The following is a 26,070-nucleotide window of genomic DNA, read 5'->3' as shown; positions in this document are numbered from 1 at the left end:
ATATTGCCATTGTCGCAAATAAAATAACCATAAGCCTACGTTGTCGTATTAGTTTACAAATTGCGAAAACCAAATTAAATTTGAATTTCGCGGGCAGGCCGGTCTCATGACCCTTAAGCTTTTTTAACCATAGCCAAATTTCTCCCAAAAATTTGGTAGATATATCTTGACAATTATTTCATTCTGCAATATACGTCTATCTATAATAACTTCACGCAATTTGAGGGTGAGATTTATAGAGCACACTTTAACTTTGCTCACACTTAAGAGAGGTCTCTCCATCACTCGCTTCATACAAACGTAGTTCGTCTCTGATTTGAATACTAACCAATCATACTCAATGGAATTTTGTAGAAACGTTCCGGGAACTAATATCTATGCCTGTGGTTTTCCAGATTTCCGTTAAAATAGTCGGTTTCAAAGTTACGCGGTCTTTAAAATTCACATACAAATCTTTGAGCCCCTGTAATTTTAAAACTATATATTTTTAGAAAAATCTAAAACACCACAGGCACAGATATTAGTTTCTAGAATATGTCTGCAAAATTTCATGGACTTTGGTTGCTTAATATTCAAATGAAATTGGGACTACGATTGTATGGAGTAAGTGACGGAGAGAGCCCTGTTAAGATTGAGTTGAACTCAGTCTTAAGTCTAAGCTAAGTCAGAGTGCGCACTATAGATCTCACCTTGAGTGGCTCAGGGCGCGAGTCGGGACCCGCGAAAGTCTATCTTTAGTGTAGACTCTGGTATAATTGAGCTGATGGTTTATTAATTATTCCTAAAACATCATGGATAGATAGGAATTTAGACGCATCACAATTATTACCGGCAGTAAATCTTTAATAATAAACTCTGGTTTTCCTTCAAAACGTATAAATAATGTGCCTAATATTTATTGGCCGCTAACCGCTCGTTATGCCTATTAAGAATAATGGGGATCTTTTAATTTTGAAAATCCATTATTCAATCCTCGCAGTCATCAAAAGGAAAAACAAACGACAGAAGTAATGAATTTAAAAAGGAAAGTGGAACAATCAATTAATATAAGATGACTAAAGCCGAAATAAAATAATGTAATAACGGCGTCAAAAGTCGGAATTTTTGCTCTTTGCCTGGCGAATCTTACAAACACTTTCAGTTCCCCAATTACTTAAAACATTTGGCAATAGAGATTTTTCATTTTATTTAACTAAGGGCTCGACTTTTCGATTGATTTGAACAGTTCAAAGGGCGGAGGGATAAGAATTAACGCAATGTGGGGTGTGCAATGAAGGAGCGAGGCCTTCAAAGGGAAAATAATATTCCTGTATTCTAACGTAAATCACATTCAATACTTGGAATAACAGTTTGTGGAACTCTAGATAAAATTCGGTAGTTTCGGAATAGTTTAGGTACATTTGCAATAAAAAAAAGTGCCATCGAATCGTCTTTTAAAACTCTTTACTCCTAAAACTTACTTACTATATTCTAGGTACTTTTTAACCCCCGACCCAAAAAGAGGGGGTGTTATAAGTTTGACTGTGTATCTGTGTGTGTGTGTGAATCTGTCTGTGGCATCGTAGCTCCTAAACTAATGAACCGATTTTAATTTAGTTTTTTTTTTGTTTGAAAGGTGGCTTGATCGAGAGTGTTCCTAGCTATAATCCAAGAAAATCGGTTTAGCCGTTTGAAAGTTATCAGCTCTATTCTAGTTACTGTAACCTTCAGTTGTCGGGGGTGTTACAAATTTTTAATTTACACTTGAAGATGGACTTGTTATTTTTAGGGTTATCTATGCAATTGCGAGTTATGCTCAGAATAGGTCCAAATTAATGGTCGTGAAGTGGTAATGTAAAAGTGGTTATTTTCCTTTTTGTGTGAACAGCACGGGCTTCAGTAGCCTGTTCTGTTCTACATCAAAAGTAAAAAGTTTTAGGGTCAGGTAATATATCTAAGTACTCGTATGTTCATACATGTGTGAGCTGATGTTCAATGTGAGTATTTTATACGTTAATGATCTAATTTCGAGACTGTCGAGCAACTAAACGTTGGCCAATTACTGGCTACTTATTCACAATCCGACGGTTGAAATTTCACCACAAATAATTCACCTCTCAGTCGGGAGGTGCTGGAGCTATTTATTTATTCAGTGAATCGTGAATGCCGTCGGAGTGGAAACATTGGCGTCTGCATTGTGATGCGTTCAATTAGCAAATGTTAAGAGCTGAGTAATTGGCGTTTCCCGGGCGTTTTTGTGCAAACTCAATTGTTTTCCAATTAACACTTTTCTTAATGAATGTCCCAACAAGCTATGTTTGGACAACGTAAAGGAATATACTTTATATATAGTAGAGAATACCGTCGTACGAGCTTGTACTGGCCACAAAAGTAGGACAAATTTAAATAGGGTAATTCCGGGGGAGATGGCCCTATTAACTTTGAAGTCTGATTGTCAAAGAATCATAATAAATCAAACGATTACTTTAATCACAAACGAAACTTTAATTATATTTCTTATTAAATGTTAACAATAATCAGTCTTAAAATAAACAAAAATAATCATTCAGGCATGAAATAAAAATCTTACGATTGGCCATCTCTCCCCGTTTGTCCGGGTATGATGGCCATAGGAGTGGGGGAGTGATAGCCAGTACTCTTTTTCCCTTTCCCTTTGCCCTTACGTCCTTTCAACTCCTTCTTTTTCTTATTGCCGCAGACGGAGCACATATCCTCAAACTCCGTACAATTTTCATGCGTCCAGAGCATACAAATATTACATTGCAGCCAGTCTTCGACGAGTTGGGTCTTATAATAATTTTCTCCACAGCCTCTACAGTTATCTTCTTCTTTGTCGTCGTTCTCACTTTCAGAAGTATCACAAAGGGACATGGGGACTTCTTCACAGCTACTGTCTGAGATCCTTCGAATGGCTTTCCGTTTTCTAACAGTCTTGTTTTCCTTATTTCTATCAGTCTCTATTTCTTGTTTAATCTTCTTTGGTCTCTTGAGCTTCTCTTCCTTTTCTTTTTCTTTTATTTTTTGCTTGGCGATGTAATCTTCAGACGTCAAAAGCATACTAACCTGCTTGGCGCGTTTACAGGCTTCTTTAATTTTGTTAGGCAACGGCGATATTTCATTCAGTACTTTTGTTGGTGTAGGTTTGTCATAATAAGATATCGGAGTTTTGGAAGTACTCGGGCCAAGTTCTAGCTGCGCTGATTGAGTCCTTTCAAGGTTCTCACGCTGACTTACTCCAAGTGCTTCCAGGTTGCTACCAAAAGCGTAATCGGGTATAGCTCCTGGATTTAATGGAAAAACTCCAGTGGCTCTAAATCCGGATGTTGCATTATCACTGGTGGCTGATTTTCCCCAAGCTTGATTAAGTAGGGATCCAAACTGATGTCTCGTGAGTCGCCGTCCAGGGTGCTGTTTCATCCACAATCTGCACGATTCATAAAAATAAATTTTAAGAGACTTAAAAACGGCAACGTCTAGTGGCTGTAGATAGTGTGAGGTATGACTTGGCATCGATAGCATGATAATGTCATTATCGTTGGCAAATTGCAGCATTTTGACAGAATTGCAATGGGTAGAGTGACCATCGAGCAAAAGCAGCACTTTTCCGGCTGGTTTCCTAGGCAGGAAATGAGATTTCATCCATTCTAGAAATAAATCTGAGGTTATGTAGGACGATTTTGGGGACATAAAAACCAGTGATCCTGGCGGCAAACCATCTTCAAATTCTGGTTTTTTTCTTTTCCCTTTCATTATGCATGTGGGGGGCAAAAAGTTACCTTCCGCATTACAACAGGCTATGACGGTAATCGTTTCGCCTTTTTCAGTGGACGTCGACATAGCTACAGCTTTCGAGCCCCTTTCAGCCAAAACATATCCCGGTTTATTGTTTAGTTGTAACCCTGTCTCGTCCATATTAAATATATTGCCAGGTTTTTCAAGCAAATCATTTTCAGTCAGTGTCTTCTCAATCATCTCGAAATAAGCACTTACTTCGTCTTTATTCATTCCTCTACCTCTTGCGTAAGATACTCCTTCTGATTTTCTTAAAGAAATATCAGGATTTCTTTTTAAAAAGAGTTGTAGCCAATCATAGCCCGCCTTCTCATTTGATTCATTGAATCGGTGTTTAATTTCCAATTGCTCAGCGAACTGGAATGCAATTTTTCTTAGGTCGTCCATCGTCAACGGAAATCCTTTAGCCTGCATTTCTTTTATGTGTTTACATAATCTCTTTTCATTAGCAATGCCAAACGTAGAAGATGGACCCATAGGCCCTTTTTGGTCGTTATTAAGTTTAAGTCTTCGTTCTAACGTTTTTCTAGGTAAATTATAAATAATGGAAGCCCTGTACACCGACATATTTCCATTTCGCACTTCAGCCATGGCTTTTTTTAAATCTTCTTCTTCCCAAACCCCCCGAGCAGCTGTTGCTTTACGCACGTAGGTATTGGGCATCTGTAAAAGAATGTTTTGATTAATATATATACCTATACCTAAACTAAAATACCGCAACGACATAAAAACATTATATGGCTAACTCACCCTGAAAATAATAGGCCATCTATCCCGATTGTTCGGGAGAGATGGCCATATGAATTAAAAGAAGAAACATACCACTATGATTCATAATTTATAGGTTAGAATGCGTGTAAACTTAATTACTTTACAATAACTGTGCTAAAACATGCAAATATTGTAAAATCTTTTTGCGACCACGTAATATGATAACCCCTTGCCTTATATTGAGCATTCAATCAAACAAAAAAGTGGAATTTACTTACCTTTTCATTTATTTTTTTGACAAAAACTCACGGACATTTGTCGCCGGTCGCGAAACGAAGCGTACTAAATAAATATTAGTGCCATCTATTGCCCAATAGACGTATTTTTATTTATTGGCCATCTCTCCCGTACGGCCATCTCCCCCGGAATTACCTATAGGTACCTTCCTTTATAGGTGGTGTAGCCTAGCTTGTAGTTCCTTGTTTGCTTACTACTAATATGACTAACACGAATCTGTTTGTGACGTAGAAGCTGTGTAGCTGTGTAGCTAGTGAGTGTATAAAACACTCCCCAAAATTATTATAACTGTCATTTCAAGTGGCTAATACGATTTGTGTTAGAAAATAGGAATATAGCTTTCCCTTTGAAATCATTCTCCTTCATTGCACACTGTCCCCCGTCCTTTGAACTGCTCCAGTCAATGGAAAAGATTACAAATTAAAGGTTATTGGTATATTTTTGTAATAACTGCTTTGTTTTTAAAAGATGTGTGATGCGCATCGATATAATCAGAATATGTCATTTATCCTCCATCGCGTCTCGTTCGTTGGTTCGATCAAACTGAAACTGGAATATATATAGTCATTGTAGATACACCATGTCTATAATTATAATAATTACTAGCTGAAGTCCGGTATGCGCTGCAATGCCTAAATGCAAGAGCCAAAGTGTTCCTTACTTTCCTACTTTTTCACCCCAAATACCTACATCCACTACACGAAATACTCTTTTTGAAAATACGTCACCACACAACCTTTTGCCTTTCTCGTTTGTTTTCTTGATGTCGTTGGAAGGTCGTTGGTTCATTAGGATACATCATCATAGAATCATCCTACACTGCACTTACCAATAAGAGGTTTCCAGTCCAGACTCGTCTATCCCACACGGTTATCAGTTCTGCCCAATGCCTTTAAGCTATGCTGGTTACTTTAATTCTTCTACGGAGTCAACGGATCTACTCCTTCCTTATTTTTATTTAGATTTCACTAACCACGTTGAGATAAAATCAATCTTGCTAGCCTTTACTGCAGTTCAAATCTTTGCATCCGAGATTAACAACAACAAAGGGCATTTTGTTAACGCCCCAGGCGGGGTTGATTATTGGCAAGTCAGTTGGAATAATATCTTTTGTTAACATCGAGATAAGAATATTACTTTTGCGCTCCACTTGCTAAGAAAATTGGTGGGGCTTCTGTCTTTGAAATCGCATTTTAGGTTTTTTTGGTTGATTGTTATTTGAAATTACACTATCACATCACATTACACTAATATTATAAAGGCTAGAGTAGATTATTATTTTAATATATTATATTTTTGAAAATAATAATCTACGTAAGTGATGCTAAATAAAACTGGATAAAAATATTATTTATTTCTTGATGTTTGAGTTAAAAGTAAGTAAAATTCAAAATAATATACCTTGTAGGTAATTCTCGATTTTTGTGATAGAGTTTTTTTGTTTTCAGATGACGGCCTAGATTACTTATATTATTTTGATTTAGTAATTTACCGTTTACATGAGCCAAATAAATAAATCTTTTGAGTACTTTATATAAAATACTGATTATTTTCCGTACTTATAATTCATAATATTATGCTTTAAGAATTGAGGTTCAGTATACCGTAAAACCAATATCCTAAGAATTATATTTATCTGAAAGCTCCTTGCGTAGGTAGTTAGATACCTACCTATAAAGCTACTAACATAAAAGGAAAACTCTCTCAAGAATCTGTAGCAACTTTGTCCAAACCATACCTAATCAAACAAAGAAAATGAACCCTAAGCATAACACAATAAAGATTTTGCCCGGAAAATTTTCATCATCCGAACAATATTTATCACAGTGGCGCGACTCACATGCTATATTTGCGAACTTTTTTATAACTTGGAAAACTGTGAGAACCTCGATAAAGCCTCTATAATCTCATTGATAACGCGAGTTTCCGAAGTAATCAAGATCTAAAAGTTTTCATGCGTTTTTTATGGAATTTATTAGGAATGTAACATACTTATTTCTTCTTCCTTTTTTCTATTTACCACGATACGAAGAATAAAATGTAGGTTGATAAATAAAATAGGCATCATTATTAAACTATAACCGGTTCATTATTGGTAGTCTACCACGCTGGCCAAGTGTGTTTTGATAAACTTCACACACCTTTGAAAACATTACCTACATTAGAGAACTCTGAGGCTCGCAGGTTTCCTCAGAATATTTTTCATGACAGTTAAAGCAAGTGATACTTAATTGCTTATAATGCAATTTTTTAGAAATGTAATTACATATATAAATTATATTTTCTTTTTCCTTTTTTTTATTTGCCTGGGTACAAACTACAAAGAATAAAATGGAGGTAGCTTACTAAAACAATTGTCACATAGTAAGGTACATAAGAGAAAATTTTATTGTACCATGTTGCTGTCTCAGCCCTTAGGGAAACGTCCAGAAAATAGAAAAGAACGTAGAATTGGAATCGGAGACTTTAAAAATAATATATAAGCCCCTATGGCATATTTAATATTATATCCTCAGTGATACTTTTGTTTTAAGTACATGATACTTATTACTCGACTACGGCAGACAAAAGGAAGGGTTATGATTTTAGCAGTCTATGTATGTATGTACCTACTTATGTTTGTATTTACGAATGTTTACCTTTGTAGAACCTTAATTTGATGAATCATGTGTTATTATGGCTGACATAGGCATACATTTCATACGAACAAATCCATGTCGCATCCATTTAAAAAAGGTTTCTTTTTTGCTATCGTATCAAGCCGGATGTCAAATGAAAGAAGAGAAAATGCTGAGTTCATAAATATGAATATAGTGTAAAAATATTATACAATTATATACCAAGCGACAAAAAACAATTTCACTATCCTCAGCGTTTATTACGAGTAGTAACCTAGTTGAGTTTTAGTTTTGAACTTTAGGCAAGTATCATGTTTACTTAGCGGCAATGTTTAGGATTCTTGTATTAAATAGGTATACCTTGTACTACGTTGTACTAATCCACCGCAGCCAAGATAAGGGTTTCGTTTTCTAATAAAGTTGTTTGTGTCGTAAAAAGATACGTTTATAGTTACAATTAAGCGCGGGCAATGTTCTAGTATAATAACAAATATCTAGATAAGCTACTCTGAGCGCATTAAAGGAAAAAAATGGCTTTAAGCATTAGAAGAAGCTTTTCTGTGGATAATTATTGACAGTAGGTGGGTATTACTAGTTAAATCTCGCTTTAATTAGGTACACCTCGCGTTAAAAATCTATATTTATATGTATAGATATAATCTATATTTATATTTATAGAGGTAAGTATGTGCCTATGCGGGAGATTTACTTACACGACAATTTTTGCGTGTCCAATCCAAAAATCCTTTCTGAAGCGCAACACACACCTGCATAATGGCATGGAGCCGAGGCGCAGTGCCTTTTTAGGGTTTCGTACCCGAAAGGTGCCAACGGCATCCAATTACTAAGCATCCGCTGTCCGTCCGTCCGTCCATCTATCTGTCAGTTCAGTAGGCTGTAATCTCGTGAACCAAACCTAACAAGTATAGAGTTGAAATATTTACAGAATGTGTATTTCTACTGTGGCTATAACATCAAATACTAAAAATATCATGATGGCTGCCATTACGATTTTAAGAAATTAAAAAGTGTTATTTCTTGTATGATGGCACGGAATCCTCATGTACGAGTCCAACTCGCACTTGACCGATTTTTATTTGACATCAACTCAAATTAACGTTTCTTTACATAGTTGATCCGCACCGCTACGTTCCGACACGCTGCACTTAGTCTGAATCGTACTTAAGAGAGCTCTCTCCGTCACTCGTTTCATACCATTTCATACAATCGTAGTTCCAATTTCATTTGAATACTAGGCAACCAAAGTCCATGAAATTTTGCAGACATATTCTAGAAACTAATATCTATGTCTGTGGTTTTCCAGATTTCTGTTAAAATATTCGGTTTCAAAGTTACGCGGTCTTAAAAATTTTCATACAAATCTTTGAGCCCCTGTAATTTTAAAACTACATAATTTTTAGAAAAATCTAAAACACCACAGACACAGATATTAGTTTCTACAATATGTCTGCAAAATGTCATGGACTTTGGTTGCTTAATATTCAAATGAAATTGGAACTACGATTGTATGAAACGAGTGACGGAGAGAGCCCTGTTAATGGTAGAACTGCAACAAGTTTGAACCCATGGGACGGAGAAGTTACGTCCAATTTACGCTAGACTACTCCCTAAAACCTATTTAATTCGTACAATTGAACCCCTTCAAATGCCCTGTTCATTTGAACAAGAATAGTTAACCACGAATTCTTATACAGATATATAGGAGCTCAATTTTCTGGAAGGCTCAGTTAGGTGTTTATGTCTTTGTAATTATTTTTTTGCGTTTTTCTTTTTTTTAATGACATCTGCCCCTTGTTTATCGTCATACCAATATTTTTTTCAGTAACATTGAAATGAAATATTATTATGCATGCGGAGTGATTTGGGAATTACAGTTTATAACACCCCCGACAAGTGAAGTTTACAGTAACTAGATAAGAGTTGATAACTTTTAGACGGCTGATTCGATTTTCTTAGATTATAGCTAAAAACACTCTCGATCAAGCCACCTTTCAAACAAAAAAAAAACTAAATTTAAATCGGTTCATTAGTTTAAGAAGCTACGATGCTACAGACAGATACACAGATACACACGTCAAACTTATAACACTCCTCTTTTTGGATCGGGGTTAACAAATTCTCACATTTAATTAGTGTTTGTCCCTACATGGTATTTATTACTCACTAATACGATACGTTTTATTATTAGGCTGTCAAAAAATAATCAAAGCTAGTTTATTTAAAGGCTTTTGGAGTGTGCTCTAGTTAAATGGAATGGACGTGTTCTACGGTCTGACTGGTCGAATTACATACCTCTGCGATTTATACCGTAGTCTTTAGTCAAAACTCGAAACTCAAAATGCATCCTCGCCGATGTCTGTTCTAGTGGATCTATAAAGTCGTCGTCTTTTATATCCCGTGTGGTCAAGACCCAAATAATTGCGCGTTGACCCCGGCGTTTATAAATTACAATTAATTAGGACTGTAATTATTAAGGGCACTGTTCTCTATTGAAATAACTGTGTATATATAAACTGGTTAATTATGTACCTAGGTAATTTAAGTTAGGTGGAGTTAGGTACACTTAGAACCCGCGAGCACGCGCGAGTCCGTAGGCAATTTTAAGAAAATCCATACATGTACTTACCGTATTAATGCGAAAGTGTGTTTAGTCTTTCTGTCATGTTATTCTTTATTGTACCTAACTAGTAAATTCTTTAAGAGGGGTCCCTCCGTCACTCGCTCCATACAAACGTAGTTCGTCTCTCATTGGAATACTAACCAATCATACTCAATGGAATTTTGTAGAAACGTTCCGGGAACTAATATCTATGCCTGTGGTTTTCCAGATATTCGGTTTCAAAGTTACGCGGTCTTAAAAATTCACATACAAAGTTTTGAGTCCCTGTAATTTTAAAACTACATATTTTTAGAAGAATCTAAAACACCACAGGCACAGATATTAGTTTCAAGAATATGTCTGCAAAATTTCATGGATTTTGTTTGCTTAATATTCAAATGAAATTGGGGCTACGATTGTATGAAATAAGTGGCGGAGAGAGCCCTGTTAATGTAACTAGTAATACTTCAAAACATTTGGAAATACTCGTTTAACAAAAGCGGAAATGATAATTATAATGATGATTAAGAGTTTATGCAGGATAACTACTAACATCAGTTTATTTTTAACGCTAACGTAATTGAGAGCTTATCTAAAAGACTACACGTACTGCCAAATTAGCTCCCTGTAAAGGCCATTGTTTAAATTCATGATCGTGTCATACCATTGAAACAATTTCAATCACAATTATGCCCACTGATGTTGTCATTTCATGGCACATTGAATGCAATATCCATATTTTCCCGATCCACTTTCTCTATGCGATGGTTACCATAAAACGGCCGTTAGCTCGCTCGATGGTCCAACAAAAATGTCATAACATTAAATCAAGTTTTTGTTTAGTTTGACCAAATTTATTACGTTAACCGTTAATAGGATTTTGAGTTACTTCAAAGTGCAACACAGTTGAAAGTGTAACTTTTGTGTTAATCCAGAATTTAAAGAAAAACTAGTCAAGTGCGAGTCAGACTCGCACACGAAAGATTCCGTGCAACAAACAAGAAAAAACACTTTTATTTTGTTTATATGGTCGGTTTTTAGGGTTCCGTGCCTCAAAAGGAAAAACTTATACTTGTTGTTTGTCTGTCTGTCCGTCCGTCGTGTCTGACAAGAAAACCTATAGGGTACTTCCCGTTGACCTAGAATCATGAAAATTGGCAGGTAGGTAGCTCTTATAGCACTAGTACAGGAATAAATCTGAAAACCGCGAACTTGTGGTTACATCATTTAAAAACAAAATGTGTTTCAATTTTCAGAGTACGATAACTATACCAAGTGGGGTATCATATGTAAGGGCTTTACCTGTATGTACATTCTAAAACAGATTTTTAATTATTTTTATGTATAACTAGCAGACGCCCGCGACTTCGTCCGCGTGGATTAAGGTTTTTCGAAATCTCGTGGGAACTCTTTGGTTTTCCGGGATAAAAAGTACCCTATGTGCTAATCACACTAATATTATAAAGGCGAAAGTTTGTATGTGTGTGTGTGTGTGTGTGTGTATGTTTGTTACTCCTTCACACAAAAACTACTGGACGGATTTGGCTGAAATTCGGAATGGAGATGGATAATATCCTGGGATAAAAAGTAGCCTATGTGCTAATCCAGGATATTATCTATCTCCATTCCGAATTTCAGCCAAATCCGTCCAGTAGTTTTTGCGTGAAGGAGTAACAAACATACACACACACACCCTCAGTGCGTGAATCTAACTCGCACTTGGCCGGTTTTTTCTCTTTAGTGTTTGTGGTTATTGAAGTCGGTTTTTTTTTGTTTGGTACGGAATCCTAAAAATGTATCCGTACGTATGATAACTTGTGACTCGCTGACAGTACCTGTTTCTAAACCCTAATAATATATTTTTTCTATTAACAGATAATTTATTATGAAGAGGAAGCTGTTGAGAAAATTATATCATGATTTACTGACTCAGGATTATTGGACTATACCTAACAACTCTACCGGCAAACCAGGATTGGATTATAGCTCACTACTCTACCGGCAAAGTAGTTCTGTCAAGTGTAATAAAGCACGGAGCTGCACAGAAATCGATTACGCGTAGGCATGCAGGCATACATGTTACAACTGCCCTATCTATTCAGAGTTAACGCAGCATGATATCGCAGCTATGCCCAAATCTGTCTTTGAAATAAATATAAATAAATATAATTTTTATTTAGATACTTAACAAAAATTATGTAGTAGTAACGAATGAGGACTCTGTCATATATTTAATGTACAATTTTTATAGTCTAAAATGAAGTAAATAAGATTAATTAATTATATGTAGGTACAAATTAATTTTTTTAAATCACAAAATTTAGATAAAGATCAGTATTTTCACTTCAAAGAATTTAATAGAAACCATTTTCTTTTTCAAATTTCAGGTAAGTAACATAATATGACCATCACACATGTAATCAACATGTACTTGAGTACTTGTATCAGTGCTTACTTATTGCTACAAAAATCTCTTACAGGCAAAAACTGCTGTAGCAATAAGGCCGCCTTTGCACCATCTTGTATAGTTTCTTCTGTATATAAGTTTCTGTATGTATTTTTTGTTTCTGTATATATTATTTTGTGTGCAATAAAGTTGCAATGCAATGTTTTGACCAACTACTACAAGTAGTACAAACTACTACAACAAACTACTACAAGTAGTAGTTTGTATAAGAGCGCAAAGTTATGGCTCCGTCCAGTGTTATAATTGGTCGGAGGACTATAAGGTATTATTTATTGACAAATCCAGCAAACGACTGCCGCAAGGCGGAAACGTGCCAGGCCCTTTTGTCACAAATAAGCTTAATTATGTTTGAGAGTCGTTATCCAAGTTATTTATACCTATAAGGACCTTGTTATTATTAATATCAATTCGCAAAACGCAAATAATATTGGTACCTAGGTATCATATCAAAATGATACTGTTATTTTTCAGGATGGTCTTTTTATGCGTCTTTTTAACAACAGTTGGAGAAGAATGAATACGTCTTTGCGGTCAATATCTAAAAATGTCTTCTATTTCTTCGCGCGATGCCTCTATCTATGTTGATGACTCTAGAAATTATTTCGTACCTACCTGCCATAGTATGCGATGCCGACAATCACGATGACATGCCCTGTTGTGATGTACGACGACGTGCCCCGTGGTGGTGAAACCTGTTGCACTTATGACCTTTTTCTATAAACACGCCATACACACCTAACGCATATATGCATAACTGTGCCACGCGAATATGATCATTAAGGTGCTAAACGACTTACAGCTTTCGACTGTACATACGAGTACCTACTGTGAAAATCCATAGAAGGTTGCCTGCATTGATGTAGGAAGAAGGCTTGACAACCTCTCTGGCAGAGTGGTGAGCGCTGCGGAAGTGGGAGGTCCCGGGTTCTAATCTCGGCAGGGGCAATTTAGGAAATGATAATTTCTAAATTGTTTCTGGTCTGGTCTGGTTGAAGGCTGCTGCCGTAGCCAGTTACCACTCTACGGGCAAAGCCGTGTAGAAACCGATAAGGGGTATGGATTTAATAAAACTGTCATACCCCTTCCAAGTTAGCTTGTTTCCGTCTTAGGCTGCATTATCACTTACTACCAGGTGAGATCGCAATCAAGGGCTAGGTGTAATGGAATAAAAAAAAGTTTTGTATATCTGTGGTTGCCTCTAAATCCGAGGTACCTCTATTTGAAGGCAGTCTTAATTGTAGTTCTAGTAACAAAAAGAATAGATAAGTTAAGCCATTTTGATTAATGAACTCTCTTATAAAAACAGTGTAATTGCCAACAATAAAAGATAAGAAAACTAGGGCAACAGATAAAGCTAGACATTTCTAAGAGGATAAAAAGTACAATCAACAAACCCTAGCCTCAAGGAACTCTCTATTGTTAGTTTGATTGTTAGTGCAGAAATAAGCTTTATTGTATTCAAGGAACCCTTCATTACCTAGGGTTTTATTCATTAGTAGGTTGATAGGATATACATAGCTACGTATTGACGTTGTAGTGAAGAGTCGAAACTCTGCCGCGCCTAGGTTTGTAGGTTGTTGGTTGTTTGCCTTAATTATAACCTAAGGGACTAACTTTACAGTCAAAGTACTTGAAATAGGTAAACTATTTTAGTCATTGTTCTACGAGTCCTTTTCTTTATTTGCAGGAAAAACACCCTCACACACTATCTGGCATGCCCGACTTCATTGCTGGCGTTATGCAGTCTAACGTGATAAGATTGCCATCAATCTTCCGTGACGCTTGCCCCGGGTGGGTCATGACCTGTCTAAATGTCTTTTCCATCGGATTCTACCTTCAGCTTTTTGCTTCCAGTTCAGTTGGGGCCTACCTGTGTTAAGAAAACGATAGCTAGTTTAATCCAAGAGACATAAAAGACAAATCCCATCATACGGTAGCCGCAAGGCAGGAACGTGGCTCGCTCCTTTGTTGTAGCACAAATAAGCTTCATTTCGTTCGCGAGTCCCCTCATTACCAGCCCGCTTCACTTCTTGCTTACGAACGTGGCAATATTCTATATCATGATCTTCTAGGATTTGGATTATATTATATAGGTATATACTTAGATTGCGAGTGACAATGCTTACCCATATTTTTGACCCAAAAGAAGTGTCTCTTTTCTAGCAGACCTACATGCCTTTCTGATATTAAAAAAAACTGGTCAAGTGCGAGTCGGACTCGCATACGAAGGGTTCCGTACCATCGTAAGAGATATTTTAATATTTTTATGTCCAGCACAGCTAGTATTATGTACAGCAAATACTGAAAACAACGAATTATAAAATAGTTTGTAAGCTGTGACCAAAACAAACCAACTTATTTTGAGTCTTTCTCGGGGAAAAATCTTTCACGGTTTATTGGGATGTTCTAGCTCGGAAAAGAAATACACCCAAAATATGATTCATAATTATCTACGGATCCTTAAAAGAGCGAGGCCAACTCGCACTTGACCGGTTTTTATTTATCCTGCCATCTATTAAATAAGAATGTAACGACGTCGTATTGCGGTAGTACCGAGATCTCGGTCTAGCTACCAAATGGTAACGTAGTCTAACGAGTTTCCGCTAGATGTCAGCACAAAATAAATAAACAGGCGTTAGATGGCGGTACTACAGACAGCAGATAGCAGCACTAACGCAAGCTAGAGATAATAATCAACGATAGTATTATTTTTTACACAGGAAACAACATCACGGCAATGGCCATGACATCAAAATAACGATATCGGTTCAATATTTAGGAAGCAAAAGCAATACTGAATACAAAACTTACATCGCTTTGATTGCTGAAGGGATCATAGATATATTGGCTATACCTACATACGAGATCAATGGCCTGTTTCACAGGTAGCTCTAAGGACTATCTGTATGTATTTCATTTAGTATTAACAATATTGGTTTTAATATGGTCTTCTAAATAATATATTATAATGATGGATATATTATAATCATCATAATATTAAGTACCTACCAGATTCTTACTCATGTAAGCCAGATTAAGTTCTTCTTTATAGGGTTTGTTGTGCCTTCTTTCAAAATAAGTCATTGCCTATTCTTTTATCATTTGCAACTATTCTTAATGGTTAATCTTATAATTAATTTGGGCATAGGTAGATAGAAAACAAATGAATAACATCATGATGGAATTTATTTTTCTCTATGTCAATGATAGATTAAAGTAACTGCACACTGTTAAATTACACTTTATATAACATTGTATCCTTTGCAACCGACAGATTTTTAACGAAAAATATATTATCATGGCTGAATTATTGTACCTACATCTACGAACTTAATTCATCAGAATATCTGGCTCAATATGAGCTATCACAATTTTCGACCGTCGGTCTATCCTACTGATTAAATTGACAGGTCAAAGCGAATTGAAAACTCAACATTTTATCATCAATCATTATTTATTTATCATTTTATATCACAGTAGGTAAAGACCGGGCGAAAACCTGAAATTATACTACATAAGCATGCAAGTAACGTAACTTTACCACTAGGTCATTAATAATTCTCAAAGAAAAATTACAAGACGGGATACATTGAACGATTTCAGTTAATATTTTGGGTGTTACGTTACATAATAATTTGAACAATATATCAGTCTCACTCGCAACTCAAATGCTTCATATAAAAATACTGCATCCAACAATGAGGTCCACATTCATTTCCATAAGTTGATAGGTTAGCTTACATAAGTATAGCTTCATGATACTATTTGATCGATGTACCTACATCTAAAGATACGATCATCGTCTAGAATAAGTTAATGAACTACAAAATGCCCTAATCAGTTAAAATTACATACAAGGCATCAGCTTCTATCATAATTATTGGATTTTCGTCACTAGCATGCGCGACCGCATTTTCCTAATTCCATTCGTAACTTTAAATTAAAAATTAAACTAACTCATTTGACTATCACTCATGATTCAACATTCAAATATCAATAACGGAACAACACTCAACCTTCAGTGTTCTAATACTTATTAATACATCTAGGCTTAAATCACAAAGTGTTGAATGAAAGTTTAAATATTGGTCATAAAAGTTAATTGGTCGAAAAGATATGTTGAAAGATATAGGGGGCCATAAAGCCCTGTGCATAGATGTTTTGATATTCGAATACAGATATGGTTTTAACAGTAAGATATGATTTTTAAATTACAACCGTGGAGCTCTTGGTTGAAGTCTATCTTATTAAACTAGCATTGAAGATTCCTGCTTCTTTGCGATTATCTTCATAAATAGGAAGTGCTTTAGTACACATATATTTGCTTGAGTTGAGGCTTGAGCTCAGGCGGGATTGTGTACACTTCTTGCTCGGGCTTCTTTTTGACGAGTCGCTTCCATCGACCGCCAATGTTCTTTCGTAAACTACGAAAACTGGCGCGCTCATTACCAAGGGGCTGCAGTATATTGTCCTGTAACCAAAGAAAAATAACAATTAGTTCACATCACTATTAAAATGAAAATTTAGCGATCTTTTTTTAGGGAAAAGTAAACCATGCCACATAACTTGCTCTATTTGTAGCTACACTCATTGGAAACTCCATTCATTCGTAATAGGTACCTACTGACCCGAAGCCCGTAACAGATTTTCCGTTACTGTCCTCAATGCAGGTAGTCAGTGCATTTGCACTGCTTCATAACTGGCTTCCAGTTACACAATGCTCTTAAGTTATTTTAAGCCTCAGTTGCTATCCAAACGTTGAAAGAAGGTCGTCCGTCGAACGTTAAATATTATTACTAACAACGACGCGGGAACCTTTGTAACTGTCGTTTCTCTTAACGTACCTGCCTAGCATTACATTAATATTATCTTTTGTTTAAAATTGCCATTCTGTAGCATGTCTGTAGGTTAGAAAATAAAGAAGTTTGAGGCAAGTAATAACAGTTAGCTACTTTTCTATCTAGGAAGCAAATATTGCAAATTGAACGTTGAAGCTACAAATGTGAGACAAGCCTTGAATTCCAAGACACATTAGCATTCTGTACTTCCTGGTACCGTCACGATATGGGTGGCCAAACATGCCAACCTATTACAACCAACATAGATTAGTACGTAATCAATTATATACGCAAGTCGCAAACCTCGGGGAGCAATAACTAGACCGTGATATTAAGGTTGAAACATTTACGAGACTGCAATTTTAAGATCTGAACACTGTATTAGCCTCCTTTGTTCGTTTAAAAAGAAGGTCGAATGGTTACAACATGTTCGCCTTGCACAGCTTTCTACTCGGTAAGCGTGTCCCGACATTTAAATTAATTTTGCACTTAGATATCGTCACTAGCGCCAACTCTCTCTCTGGTTTCTGGTGTGGCGGGGACATGGGAGTGGGGACATACTTTGAATGTCACATTTATTTTATTTCTAGTAACTTTCTTAAGTACAGCTTCTAAAAGTATCTACTCTGTCCCAGTATTAAGAGTAGTATTAATGGTACAGAGTTTCAGCAAACTATAACATATTGCATATGTTATGAGAATGGTATTCAGGTCAAGACTATCAGCTGTATCATGTTTGCAATCGTTTTTATTGACATCGTTAGTAATTACTTCAATTTAATGTTTGTCCTATCTCGTGGGATCAATTGACCTATATGAACTATCATAATTAGGTTAAGGAATGACGTTTATTATGAAGACACCAACCTGATCGTGAGAATAGACGTAAGGCGGAGGCAGCGGTGGTGGGAACTGCCACAGGGGCTGCTGACGAAAGGCAAGAGGCTCGGGCGGTGGTTGCGGGGCGGCCTGGAGCACAGCTTCGGCTGGATGCACCGAAGCCGAGTGCTCCTCGCGCTTGCGCAGCTTGCTGTGGACGATACGAATCGCCATCATCGTTCCATTGTTTCCAACCATGGTTGTAAAGGGTGGTTCAACGCAAGAACAACTGAACACACTGGGTTGGATCACAGGTAAGAAGTTCCAGTCTGGCAGTCACAACATATCCAATTCACAATTTCACTCACAGCCGTATTGCGGTCTAATCGACGCGTGTAACTAAGAACTAATTTAAATAAATTATCACAATTATTTTGTAAGTAGAGCTATTGCACTATATCACTGTTCGTAGGAACGCGCGGTAGACCGCGTAAGCGAGCTTCAGCTGCTCGGTGACTAGAATGTTATCGTGAAGATTTGGCCGGCAGGTGCCTAGCAAAGCGCTCGCTCGTGCCAAACGACCTCTACGGAGTACTCCATGCGTCTGAGTTGAAGTGGAGGGGCGCGAATGGCTTTTATATGGTCGCATCTGACGCGGCGCCAGAGCGGGGCGGGAGGCGGGGGGAGAGGGGGCTCGACGATGTGGCCGTTTTCCATGAAAAACTACGGTGATTGCGATACCATAGCCGCTCTCAGATTATCGTCATGGCAATGACGCACCTTGTGAACTAACCGTTGGTTTATCCCTGGTGCCCAAAGCATAACTTAAATCAAACGTTCTTTAATACCCAGATTTCCCAATCTAGTTTAGTGACGACTGTGAGTGAATTTGGAACAACAGTAGATATCTGTTTTCTTGCGTTGAATCTGTAACTTATGTAATAATTATTATAAACTAGAAGACAGGTAGTTATTAATTTCATATTATCTCGCTTGTAGGAGGTGTATCATATTCATAAAATAATACATATAGCTTATAGATCAAAAGATTAGACTATATCAATTTTATCAACGTAAAAGATAAAGCTTCCTAGAAACTAGTCATTATATAGCCATAATAGGTAAACACTGAACACGCCCCCAACACTGCCACTTTAGTTATTGCAGTTGATAACGGGCCCGTATTGATTCCACTGATAGTAATAAATCTGAGGGAGACATTTCACCATCACCCGAGTTCAAAGTCCATAAAATACACATGCAGAGTCGCGTATACATTTAACGCACAGCTGGGTCTATGGATAAAGTAAGCGCAATAGTTACAAATACTGCATCTCTTTCTGTCAAACACGTGTACAACATGAGCATAAGAGGAGGTCGGTATTTAAAACTTCAACTTAAAAAGGAAAAGTAGGGCTACAGGGTAAGGGAGACCGGGAAGGTGCATTGCCCTTAGTCCGTTCCTAACATTAAACCTTCGGGGCTTTGACTCGAATGTGGGGAAAAAATACAGGTAGTTTAGCCATTATAAGCTGTTACCCTTGACAACCGTCTAGAGGATATCGTCAATGTCGGTAGCAAAAGAAACCTCATGATTTTGCGTCAATGTATTGTTAAATAAAGATAATAATATAATTGTCTAATTTAATAAAATAAAACGTACTCACGAATACAAGTTTGTGTCTTTAAGTGAATTACTAATTTTTGTAGCTGAAGGAAAAACGTGATCATAAACAATAATATTATTGATCATTTCTTAGCACAATAAGTTTCATACCTAGTATGTTGCATGTAATCAAAATATTATGTATGTACATACTACGTATGAACGTAATATTGTGTATTTACCTACATACTTCCGAAACAAAAAACAATAGTAACGATGGAAAAATTATGCCTACTGGGAAAAACTCCTATAATATCTGCCATTCTGAAATCCTCAAATTTATTCATTGATGATGACTATAGATAGATTGTGCTAAACCTGACCTTGTGGTTTTAGGAAGTCTGACTAAAAAAAAAAATAGAATAGAACAAATTTTTATGCAATTAATCAAAATGCTGGGAAAGTAACTCTCAAATTATACCGTAAAAACTCTAAAAAACCTGCTATTCTGATACTCTAATTCATTGGGCTATATACTTCTTAGCAAGTACCTAAACCTATAGCTGATAGACCGTGCTAAATCTGATCTGATCTGACCTCATGGTTTTAGAAGGACCGAGTCTGAGAAAAAATTAAAAGTTTAATGGTGTTATAATAAAGGCAATGAAAAATAGAACTATTCTAACTAGATCTCACAAATAGATAGATTACTCAGTCTCCAAATGAGTCATTAAAAATATGACAAAATGTAAATTTAATTAAATTTTAAAGAACATAGCAAGGTCTAGTAATATTATATTATACAATAAAAATCTTAATGACGAGTGTAAATTCCATGAGAAAACTTTTTGCACCACCAGCTAAAATAAGTATAATATCTATGATTCAGTAATTATAATATTTTTATAGAAAAAAAAAAGTTTGCGATAACTATATAAATAGGTACCTACCTATTAGAAACCTACTTAGTCTCATTTAAACTTCTTATAACTCCTAATAATACACCAATAGCGATTCTAAATCGATCGGTAGTCAAATATTTATATTTATATGATCTATAAAGTGGGATGATGTGATAAGGATATGATGATGATATGAAATCTTGTTTTTTTTTTTTTGTTGATATGTATTTTCTGTTAAAACCAGAATGGGGCTATTGTGACTATTGACGTCAAACCTTGATGGAAGTCAATAAAAGTACATTTTAATATAATCTACACAGTCTGAAAAGTCAAATAGGGTAATGGATGCATTGATTACGATCAATCGCCGTTTAATAAAACTTAATTTTACTCGATAATTTAAATGATCGATCTAACGTTTTTATCACAGCATCAATCAATTTAGAACCATATACTATAGCTGATAAAGTCGTGTTTTAAACAGTTTCGAGCTCCACTGTATGGAAATAGCTGAATATACTAACGGCGGATGTTGATAACGTTCCGTTTTAAATACGTAACAGTTCATTTTTCCTCGAATTCCTTTGTGTCAACTACAGTAAAAAGAAGATCGCTTTAAGTACACCTAAGTGAGATCCAGGCACAGATCTAGGTAATAATAAAGGTCTTACATGAAATTAAGTGCAGACATATTGTACGAATCGATATTTACAAGCTTCGTCGAGTTTTTCTGAACCAGTAATGACAGTTACTACGCATTTGACGATTCAAAAGTTCCTATACTTGTAAAAGTTTTTTTGAGTAATTTCTGTCTATTTCAGAAGGATTTTTATTATTATCTCATTACAAGCTAGCCCTTGACTGCGGTTTCACCTGGTGGTGGTGGTGGATGATACAGTCTAAGATGAAAACAGGCTAACTCGGATGGGATATATGGGTTTTTTATTAAATCTCATATCGGTTTCTACGCGACATTGTACCTACTAAAGTCCGAAACGCCGCTTGGCAAATGGCAGCACGGCTTTTGTTAGGCTTTGCTGGTAGGGTGGTAACTAGCCACGGCCGAAGCCTCTGCCAGATAGTTATATTATATATATATTTTGATTTAGAGCATTACCAGCACTGATTCAGAATTATTTTATTACCTACTGGCTGATTTAGTTTAAGTTTGTTCATTGGACTTTTTGTTACAATTACTATAGGAAACCTCAATAACAATAGTTTAATAATTATATAATTACTTGTTTTATTATTAAAACGTACAGTATTTTAATGTTCAAAATCTATACCTACTGGCTGATTCAGTTTTAGTTTATTCACTGATCTTTTTCACTATAAATCCTGTATAAATATAGGAAACCTCAATTACTATAAATTATAATTATTACAGAACAGCTGTTATGATTACTTACTTGCTTTATTATTTAGACGCACAGTTTTTCATTGCCAAATCTATACCTACGAGTACTGGCTGACTCGTTTTAACTTTTAGTTTGTTCATTGATCTTTTTCTTTAATCATAAATCCTCTTTAAATATAGGAAAACTCAACAACAATACCTACTTATTATAATTATAACTATAATTATTATGTACTTGATCTATTCTTAAGACGCACCGTTTTTCAATGTCGAAATCTATACATATGCAGGCAAATCAGTGTCTAAGGTTATCTTAATTCATTACACGGTCATATTAGAATATTCCTCGTTTGTTCACATTCACCTCTTTTATCTCGTAGCCTCGGTTGTTCTCAGGGTGTTTCCCTGGGAGGTTTTGTTTATAAAGAAGCGCCTGTGTTTACGAACGCGTCGGCGGCGGTTATATAAACGGTTGAAGAAAAGCCATCAAGATCACACACCTGTAGCTATAACCACCTGCCATGTATATGTGTGAACCATAATTACATATCATAAAAAACCGGCCAAGTATGAGTCAGACCCGCAGACCGAGGGTTCCGTACACAGATCATTGAATGGTTCCGTACCTTGAAACGGATAAGTCTAATATTTTGTTGATTTAATTAGGTATATCTAACTGCAAATGTAAGATTTGATATGAATACAAATCAACAATTATTTATAATTACCTGCATATTTCCTCTTTGTGAGACCTTGATTCTTGCCAAGTTTCATGATTAAAGGTCAATAATTGAAAGTTAAAAGTACTACTCAATTTTGAGTGTCAAAATATATAGTACCTACTAATATGTTTGATTTTTTTAGCTCTTGGGACCATAGATTTGATATTAACTACTTGATACTTCCACGCGTTCCTGAGTAAAAGGGTCTTGTGACAGATAGACAGACAATCAGATAGACGGGCAACGAAGTGATTCTATAAGGGAACCTTTTTCCCTGTCGATGTACGGAACTCTAAAAATAACTGTAACTTCAAGCTGTGCTCGCGCCAAGAAAATGTATTTGCATAATATCAATACGGTCGTGAAAGTTTGATCGGCGTAATATGATTTGGTATACCTACTTATAGTCTATAAATATTGCATTGTACGTAGTTAATTTAAACGTCATATACCTGCCTACCATAATTGACATTTCTTTAATATAATTATTGTGAACGTATTTTTGCGCACAATAATTCCTATAGCTTAAAAGTTGTGAGAATAATATTTTATTTGTATTACAGTTTTATCATTTATGAATTACTTTAATATTTGTTTAAATTAGTTTTATCTACAGCAACAATTATAAAAGAATCGAGCTTATCCTGAAAACACTAAGTATATCTTGTGATAACTGGTTTAATGAGTTAGGTACATACCTACATATTAAATGTATATTATATTTTTCGATGATATTTGGTATGGGTTCAAATATTTCAGGTTTTAGCGCTCGCCAGTCTGCTATAGCAAGTACCTATTAGCAGGATACTAATTCAGATAACTTTTTTGTCACCCGCAACAATAGAGCTTTAATGACTAAATAATAAATAGAAATAGATAGATTGTTTTATTTATATAAAAACTTTCATAAGTACTTTTGACTCGTCAAATGCATCTACCAGGTTCAGAATGTATTCCTACCGAAAACAACCAGCAGGAAATTCGGCGGTTGCCTTCAAATATTCCATTTACAATAATTTTATGCCATAAAAGCAGATAATTGCAATCCCGCTTATTGTTGGAGCGAGCTGCTAGTCAAGTCCACGCTCTTTTATCATTTAGGTAATCTTTGATTGTGTAGTACCTATGCTTTTTTCAGGAGTAGATTTTTAAACTTATGTAAAGGCAGGTCAAAGCATACACTGCAGTTGGGAATTAAAAAGTGTGCAAAAAACGATCTTGCAAGTCACAAAACAAGCATTTAGGTCACAAAATCCATTCACCCGATACTGGTGATATTTAAACGCGAGGTCAGGAGCTGCTCGTTTTGTGTACGTCATTAAGTTTTTACAAGTGAGTTTTTACTTATTTTTTTAAGTAACTAAAAATATTAAGTAGGTATTTGAAAATTAGGTGCAGTAGCTTCAAAGTACCTGTAGGGCAAAATTAATTCATTACTTCTATACTAATCTACTTAATATTATTATAATTTCGAAAGTGTTCTGTCAACAAAGCCGCGGGCATCATAATATAGTAATCCATAATCTAATTTGAGATCCGATTATATTATCTAACTAGATCTATCCTGTCTGTATTGGTTTATCACAAAGATTGAAATAAGTATTTAGATTATCATTCATGAAGAAATGTCGACAGACCCTAACAACATTTGCATTAAACAGGATCATATATTATGAGGTAAAAGTTTTCGGGTACTCAGTTTTGTAATAATATTGTGTTCTACATGTATCAACTCCTTTCATGTCCTTTTCTTGTTTTTGGAAGGCATTGTACGAAAAGTCACGACCTTGTCGGTTCTTAACGGTCAATGATCAGTTCCTGCTACTCTTTAGTACTTGTAAGTTTTTGTTCGTATAGAATCTGTGTATAGAATTGACTCATTCAGCTGTGGTTATTGTCTGATTTTAAATAGAATCAGATGGTGGATAAAATAAAACCAATCACGGAGCTCTGAGCTAGAAACAAAATTGGCATATTATTCTAATAAAATTAATTAATGTTTGAAATGCTAGACATCCAATGCGAACATTCACATGCTGTAGGTATGTATGTTTGTAGTATGTATGGATAGAAGAATTCGCCTTGACCAGGTAGATGTCAACCTTGGTTTCTGTCGGTATGACAGAAAACAAGTTTCTCTGTATATGTATATAGCGACATGTTCAATTGAGATATATAATAAAAATACTCGATCGAATTTTACATACTACATTCAAGTTCATAGAGCCTCAATAGCTCAACCGGTAAAGGAGTGGACTGAAAACCGAAAGGTCGACGGTTCAAACCCCGCCCGTTGCACTATTGTCGTACCTACTCCACTAGCACAAGCCTGACGCTTAGTTGGAGAGGAAAGGGGAATATCAGTCATTTAACATGGCTAGTATTCTTTAAAAAAAAAGTTGCATGCTTAGCATAAATTATTATCAATTAATTATTGGAGACAGAATTACCCGCGCTCGAAAGGGTTGTTTTTGTTTCTTCCGCAGAGGCAGACAATGGTCTTGTTGAGTGACAGCACGATCAGGGAGTTGTGTTCCAGCACCACACCGACTTCGCAATTTTCCTCTTTACACTTCATCGCCTCGCAGGCGATCGGAGCGAAGAGCATCGAAAGGCGGGCACAGACACTGACACAGAGCTCGCTTGGGCGGAAAGGCGCCAACGTGGGGCGCCCGACGCGATTTGGCGCAGACTGCCGGTCAGCCGGCAGGTTTCATGCCGCCCGCGCCGACTGCGGTGACTATTTGACTGCCGTCGCCTGCCCTCGACTGCCGGCACCACGGCTCGCTCACCGCGCCGGTGGGTGGCAACTGAACACGCACCTCTCCCGTTACCTCATTGCTATGTTATGGGGGCTCGACCTCGCACCGTGAAAGCCCTCGATAAGCATTTAGCAAAGCCGTGTTTAAATCAATTAGGCAGGACACACGACACTGTAGCACCTTTAGGCGTACCACACGGTCAATTTGTTGTCATCGCTTCTTTACATTTAGTACTACTTCCAGAACTGCATTGATAAGTTATCTCATGAAAGTTATAGTCATTCAACTCATACCGGGTTTCTTGCTGGTTCTTCTCGGTAGGAACGGCATTCCGAACCAGTGGTAAATTATTTGACGATTCAAAAGCACTTGTAAAAGTTTATTTGAATAAAAATCTATTCTATTCTATTCATGATTCTAAACACAGTACAGTTGTCAGGTATCGAATCCTTAAAGTTAGTGAAGTTCTAATTTTTGAAGTAGCAATAACATTTCATCTCATAGGTATATTGTGTTCAAGTATTGACTTATTAATTAAACTCTGGATTCATTAATA

At 36.2% G+C, this 26,070-nt stretch overlaps 2 protein-coding genes across 7 annotated transcripts in view; both read right to left on the bottom strand.

The window, feature by feature from the left end:
* Nucleotides 1-2,565: 2,565 nt before the first annotated feature.
* On the bottom strand, nucleotides 2,566-4,359 carry LOC123867709 (MFS-type transporter clz9-like). Its single transcript, XM_045909887.1, has one exon. It carries the CDS (start codon nucleotides 4,357-4,359, stop codon nucleotides 2,566-2,568), a length of 1,794 nt encoding a protein of 597 aa, XP_045765843.1.
* Nucleotides 4,360-15,673: 11,314 nt separating this feature from the next.
* LOC123867596 overlaps nucleotides 15,674-26,070 on the bottom strand; it is a 249,170-nt gene continuing 238,773 nt past the window's right edge. For 5 of the 6 annotated variants that reach the window (XM_045909695.1, XM_045909696.1, XM_045909697.1 and 2 more), the window contains 2 exons: nucleotides 18,211-18,373; nucleotides 15,674-16,976 (listed from right to left, as the gene is read on the bottom strand). In XM_045909695.1, the coding sequence (XP_045765651.1) occupies nucleotides 16,812-16,976; nucleotides 18,211-18,373 (328 nt within the window). In that variant the 3' untranslated portion in view covers nucleotides 15,674-16,811. Of the gene's footprint in view, nucleotides 16,977-18,210; nucleotides 18,374-25,202; nucleotides 25,549-26,070 lie in introns of those variants that run through there. The other variant, XM_045909700.1, reaches the window with a different exon arrangement.

The sequence above is a fragment of the Maniola jurtina genome, chromosome 8, assembly GCF_905333055.1.
Source record: "Maniola jurtina chromosome 8, ilManJurt1.1, whole genome shotgun sequence".
Taxonomy (NCBI): Eukaryota; Metazoa; Arthropoda; class Insecta; order Lepidoptera; family Nymphalidae; genus Maniola; species Maniola jurtina.
Note: the sequence above shows the minus strand (reverse complement) of the source record. Positions and strands in the feature narration are given on the sequence as shown.